General features: G+C 41.4%; 1 protein-coding gene across 1 annotated transcript; it reads right to left on the bottom strand.

Moving 5' to 3' along the window:
• Positions 1-2414: 2414 nt before the first annotated feature.
• LOC134815385 (uncharacterized protein K02A2.6-like) lies at positions 2415-5792 on the bottom strand. Its single transcript, XM_063823918.1, has one exon. The coding sequence runs from the start codon at positions 5790-5792 to the stop codon at positions 2415-2417; it is 3378 nt and encodes a 1125-aa protein (XP_063679988.1).
• Between the last annotated feature and the right edge of the window lie 1113 nt (positions 5793-6905).

Here is a 6905-nt window from a genome sequence, read left to right as displayed (position 1 = left end):
AATGATCATTAGGCTCGCAACAGCTGGAATAAAATAAGTTAACCTCCTTTTTGGCTTACTTGTGGGCTGCTTAAGAAGGCTATACTATATATAACTGTCTAATTAAATAATTGGAAGAGAACTCCATCAGGCCTAGCTGAACCAAGCAAGAGCCACTTTGTTCTACTTGCTGTGAGGTGTCTGAGTCTCAGCTACGCCTACATGGGTTTGGAGTCCCCCTTTTTCTTTTTTTTGGCTTTGCTGTTTGGTCTGCACTGATCACCATTATTTAGGACTCGACATGATTTAGTGTTTTACAGTGTGGGAGCTTGGGAGTAACTCTTAGAGGGAATATCTTCGATCAGATTTGCAAGTGTTTTGCTTGACTATCCTTTTTCCAGTTCCTGCTCTCATTAGCAATTCATCAAGAGCGCTTTCTCCATGGAATTTATTTTCGTTGAAAATCGCAAAATTTTGAAGTTTTTAATTCCCGGGTGCAGATAATTATATAGACTTAAAATAGAATTAAAGTCGATGTACCAAGCGCTTAAGGGCCTTTGCAATCATAACTCAATTTTATATCGGAGAAACTCTTTAGTGTCGTCTAATATTATATTATGCGAATAAAATGGCGGTGACAGGCTCTGTTGACTTGGTGAGAAATTTTTTTCTATAGGGCTCAAGGTAGAGGTAATAAGATTTCAGTGATGTTTCTCCGTTTATTATTCGCATTTTATTTATTTATTGTATTTATTTGCTTATTTTATGCGTTTAGTAATAGAGTGTAAGACCCGGCGGTCTGGTGGAAGACTCTGTACTTAGATAAACCTAGGGTAGAGTGCTTATTTTAGGCTCCACAAGAGAGCTCCTACAGCTCTTGAAACATGAGCATGCCTGGCTAGCCAGAGTAACGAGCTCGACTTACCTACATCATGTCCTCCTTCAGGTCCACCAGGGTCCCGAGTTCGTAACGTCCCACTAATATAGTGGTACCCAACCACGGTAGGGAATGTCGTGATATCATGGATCGCTAAGGTTCCACCAGAATATGGTAGTCCTCATAATTCTGCGGCCTCTAAGTCTATGTATCGTCATCTCGCACAACTCCGAAAAGCCGTTGTGAGTTTGGCATGTGAAAATTTGCAGCCTTCGATTGGGTTTATGAGGTGTCGTACGTCACCTCAAGATCGGGTGACAGGGGGCTGAACAGGCCAGAACCCAATTGATTGGGTCTGAGGTCACGTGACTATGAGCCTGAGATCACGTGACTATTACGTCACCAGAGCTTGCTCTCCGAACTCGAGCTTCTCGATCAGGCCTTATATGGAATAATATAGTCTATCGTGTGTAATTGGATCCAATTATAGGAGCTGCGTAATTATTGCTGCATATTGATCATAAATCACCTTCTGAAACCCAGCAGGCAGCTAGGCCAGAGATTTGAAGATAGAAGGATTTTTTGTTAATGAATATCGTAGCGAAAATCATGTAACCCTATGTTTAAGTGGACGCCGAACACGATAAAACTGGTAATAATTATCATACTCAAGGGCAAATTGCTTAAAAATGGACTTGAATGTCATAGATGTTATTATAAGCTAAGCACCTGAGCGGCTTATCGGGTGGCACCAGTCTCTCTGCCGAATCTCAGTTATTGTAAACAACGACGCCAATAATTTTCAGCTAATAATCAGGCTTATGATGGAAAGATCTCAAGTTCAGAAGACGAAAGAAATTTATCCAAATATTTGCTTAAGATTAATTATTTACGAATACGGATTTCAACCAATATCGAAAAAGACTACCAACTACCAAGGATTGTATCGGGACTTTTATATCGGTATTTCAAGACTTCATAGCGGTTTCAGGATGAACTAACTGGATTTTAGGATTGTATTAGAGTGTTAGGGCTACTTACGGATATTTTGACCCTCCTGTTATGAGAATGGTCCCTGTTATGGACCAATGAAATAGACTGTCTTGCTAGACCTCTAAATAGAGGCTGAAATAGATTGATTAGTAATAAGAAATATACATCGTCATATTATAATCAATAATACATTACACCTTCCCTTCACAAATGAATTTACTTTTCAGGATAAAATCGAACGAAATCGAAATGATACGTGCGTGCTCCGCGCACTAAAATTACATAAAATGTTCGTTGAGATAAAACTTGTACACTAAAATCCCGTTTGGCGTCGCGCCCTACGTCAATGAATTACTAGTTTAAAAACAGAATTCCTGGATTACACTGTCATAATAGCGCTAAATAATCTCCTCAGGTCTATTATTGTTTCTGAACACCCTGGATTGCTTACAAATTTTTTAAAACAATTTAATGCTGTACAAAAGTATAAAAGTGTACTACACGTGTGCATAAAAAATGTGCTTTACAAAACAAACAAAAAAGTGCTTTACAATACATGCAAGATTCACGGGTTCACGAACCCGGTGTTTGCATTATACCTGATCTGAGGTTTTGCACTCAACCTGCCCGAGCGTCTAACTGGCTCCTGACCACTGATCTGAGTGCTAGATTGTGTCGGTTGGTTACTAGTCACAGCTGGCGCTCCTTCTCTACTTGGACCCGGCTGCTGCTGAACTGTTATCACAGGTTGTTCAATATTCCTCGGCTCAGTGTTTCTTTCTGGTATCTCAATTTGCTGCTTCTGTAACTCGATTACTGGCACTAACCGTTTCTTCATCGCATCTACATGTTTCTTTATGATCCTGCCCTTGTAGTTCACATCATACCACAGTGATTCTCCGTGTCTTTTTTCAATCGTTGCTGGTTCGTACTCTTTCCGAGTGTCCGGTCGAACCCATATTGTTTGTTTCTCCTCAAATACACGTTCGTTTCTTTTACTGTCAACAACTTTTTGTTCATTATCAACATCCAGTCGTTCCGCTTCCATCTGATCACTGGGTCTGAGGTGATGTAACTTAGATCGTAAAGTTCGTCCGTACATCATTACTGCTGGTGGTTGCTTAGTTACAGAGTGTGGAGTATTCCTATATGCCATTAGGAAGTTAGCGAGATTTAAATCTAAATCCTTAGACTTTTCGTACATCTTTTTCATCGCTGACTTAAAACTCTGGACAAACCGTTCGCAGCTTCCGTTACTCCTCGGGGAGTATGATGGGCACAAAACATGTCTTATCTGATTCTTCTTTAGGAAGTTCTTGAATTCTTCACTGATAAATTGCGGTCCGTTATCGCTGACTAGAACCCAAGGTACCCCTGTTCTTGAAAATACTCTTCTCATTGCTTTTATCGTAGCTGGCGCAGTAGTGTTATGAGACATCTTGATAACTTCCGGCCATTTTGAGTAAGTATCGTACATCAGTAACCAATAGTTATTTTGGAATTCTCCAGCGAAGTCCACATGTACTCGTTGCCAGGGTCTTGTTGATTTAACCCAGGGATGGTCGATGACTTTTGGTAACTTTTTCCCGTGTTTTTGGCAGGATGCACATGCTTTAACTAAAATCTCTATATCTTGGTCTATTCCTGGCCACCACACATAGCTTCTAGCCAGGCTTTTCATTCCAGTCATCCCTACATGTGTAAGGTGTAGCATCTTAAGAACCTCTGCTCTTAGTTTATGTGGAATGATTACACGATTTCCCCATGTGATACATCTTTTTTCAGTCGTGAGTTGGTTCTTTCTGTCGTACATGGCTTTCATCTCCTTGTGATCTTTGTCTATCTTTTCCGGCCAGCCATCTACAATGTACATCGCTATCTTGCTCAGAATAATGTCTTTGGATGTCTCCCGGGCAACTTCTTTTGCATCTATCAGTGCGTCCTCCACGGTCAAAGAAAATGCCTCTTCACATTCGTTTGGCTCGTCCACATGAATGACTTTTTTCGGGAATCTGGACATTACATCAGCATTAGCATGCTCTTTTGTATTTCTGTATACTATGTTATAATCGTAATTTTGTAACAGCAGTGCATATCTGGATAATCTGTTCGCCGTCATCTCTGGAATGCCTCTCTTAGGTCCAAATATATGTACTAACGGTTGGTGATCCGTCACTAGTTCAAAGTGTCTTCCATACAGATACATATGAAACCTTTTTATAGCCCAGACTATCCCTAAAGCTTCTTTGTCAATCTGGCTATATTTTTTCTCAGCATTCGATAATGTCCTTGAAATAAATTCAACCGGACGTTCATTTGTTCCATCATCATCTATGTGTGACAATACAGCTCCCAAACCCACGCTGCTTGCGTCTGTATCCAGCTTCAAACGTTTCAGCGGGTTGTAGAACGTCAATACTCTGTCAGAACAAAGTAATTTCTTTAATTCTTCGAAGGCTTTCTGTTCAGTCTTTGTCCATCGCCATTCAACTTCAGTCTTTCTCAACTCGTCCAATGGAGCGATTATTGTCGACAAATCTGGTAGATACTTGCGATAATACCCAACTGCTCCCAGAAATGCTACTAAATTTTTCACATTTTCCGGTGCCTGTACTTTTAACAGATCGTCTATCTTGCTGTTGACTGGTGACATACCATGCTTGTTCACCTTGTGTCCTAGATAAATCACTTCTTCATGCATCAGCTTAGATTTATTCAGTCTGCATCTGAAACCGTTTGCTTCCAGTCTTCTCACAACTTTATTCAGATTATCTAAGTGCTCTTTATCGTTCTTTCCTGCTATTAAAATGTCGTCTATCCTACAGCAAACCATAGGTATACCCCGTAGTACATTGTCCATCAGATTCTGAAAGATTGCTGCGCTGCTATTTATTCCATACGGTAAGCGCGTCCACACATACTGTCCCATATGCGTATTCATTGTCGTGATGAGTTGATCTTCTGTTGATAGCTCCACGTTATTGTACGCTTGTTTTATGTCTATGACTGAGAACTTTTCTCCTCCCGAAACGCTTGCAAAACATTCTTCTGTAGTTGGTAACGGGTGATGTTTCATTTCCAATAGTTTGTTGACTGCTTTAAAGTCTCCATATATTCTCACACCGTCTCCTTTTTTCACTGGCATAACTGGAGTTCCCCATGGGCTCTCTTTGACTTTCTTCAAAATTCCTTGTTTCACCATGTTGTCTAACTCCTTTTCCAGTAAGTCTTTAATAGCAAAAGGTACTGCTCTTGATTTCTGCGTGACAGGTCTGCTTCCCTCCTTCAATTGGAGTTGCACTTTATAGTTCTTTACCAGACCTAACTCATCTTTGAAGATGTCACTAGACATTATCTCTTGTACTGTCCGTATCTTTGTTGGTGTTCCAGGATCTGTTTCATCGTCCACACTAACAAAATTTCTCAACTGATGTGTTCTAGGAGCAGTCTCTTCGTCCTCACATCGTTGTCCAGTTTTAAACTTTCTCTTGGCGGTATCTGTCACTGGTTCTGATTCCATAACTCCCAACACGTTCACTGTTCGTACTCCTTCTTGAGTCCCAGGAAATTCTCCTTCGTGTGCGCTACAGTTTCCATCAGTTCTCTCCAGTTCAACCTCTTTTGTTGGTCTCTGTCCAACTTCTGCTGTTTGGCCCTGTGTTCTCGTTACTAACTTTTCTAACCAGTTTTCACCACAAAACTCTGTAATCCAAGAGCGTCCAAACAGTGCTGGAAAGTGATTATCCACCACATACAGTTCCAACCCTTTCACAATCTGGTTGTTTATCGCCACTTCCACAACTGCTTTACCGCATACCTGCTGGTATTGACCATTCGCCACACGCAGTTGCCTATCACTACTTCTCAACTTAAACTCCACACCAGCTTTCTTCAGCATCTCTCTACTGCACACAGATACACTTGATCCACTGTCAAACTCCATCAGACACTCTCGGCGATTGATCCAAACCTTGATCAGGGGTCTAGAATCACGCAAAAAGTTCACGTTATCGAAGTAAACAGTGTTATCATGCAAAAACCTGTTATCATGCAAAATAATGTTATTGTCATGCAAATCAACATGCGAATCATCATGCAAATTACTACCATACAGAACACTATTATCATCATCCTGAATTTTAGAATCATCAATACTTGTCAGGTTGTTGCCCAAATTTGAAGATTTTTGAAACAAAACATTTAACTGGTCATCTAAACTTACGGATTTCTCCGACAATTCACAATAGTAAATATTTCGACTCACAAACTGTTCTGTGTCCTGGTTTGAATCGCTGCTTGAATCGCTGTTGTTGCAGTCTGTTGATACATGATGTGTAGATTTACCACTCTGTTTCCAGGACTTGCGTTTCGTCTTCTTACGGCAGTCCTTAGCAGTATCAGGCACGTAGCCAGGGGGGGGGCTAGGGGGGCGGCAGCCCCCCCGGAAAAAATCGAACCCCAGAAAAAAGATAAGCCCCCTAGTCCCCATGGTCGCCTGGTAACTGGGCTTTGTTTATGACTGCAGTCAGTCAAAGATTTGAACTGTGGATTAGTAAATATATGTCATTAAATCCAAGCAAACATTCTAGAAGACTTCTATAATTATAGTCAATAGTGTCCCCTAGACCGTAGGAAATGTAAAAATCTTAAGACGATGAGGCCTGAGTAAGTCGTAAATTCTGATTGGAGAATGCAGATTGCTGTTGTGAAGTTACCAAATTTACGTGAGTACTTGATTCTTTTCAATCCCAGTTTATTGCTGTCCTACAAATTTCTTTAATGCCAAATGTCGTCTAAAACACCCTGTTTCGCAAAAAATTTCCGGGGGGCTGCGCCCCCCTAGCCCCCGCCAAGGAGCTCCGCCCCTGGACCCCGCTGGGGGCTGCGCCCCCAGACCCCTGCCACAGCTTGCTCGCTTCGCTCGCTGCGCAGCTTGATTGGACGCGTCGGCTCGCTTCGCTCGCCGACAGCCCCCCTCAAAGAAAAATCCTGGCTACGTCCCTGAGCAGTATGATACAATTCACCACAGTTGAAACATTTAGTATAGCAGTCCTTG

Source organism: Bolinopsis microptera, chromosome 5, assembly GCF_026151205.1.
Source record: "Bolinopsis microptera isolate Bmic1 chromosome 5, MBARI_Bmic_1.0, whole genome shotgun sequence".
Lineage (NCBI taxonomy): Eukaryota > Metazoa > Ctenophora > Tentaculata > Lobata > Bolinopsidae > Bolinopsis > Bolinopsis microptera.
The sequence above is the reverse complement of the archived record's forward strand: the minus strand, read 5'-3'. Positions and strand labels throughout refer to the sequence as shown.

Coding starts and splice junctions, on each gene's coding strand:
- LOC134815385 (XM_063823918.1), bottom strand. CDS start 5,792: ATGGAGTTTGACAGTGGATCAAGTGTATCTGTGTGCAGTAGAGAGATG.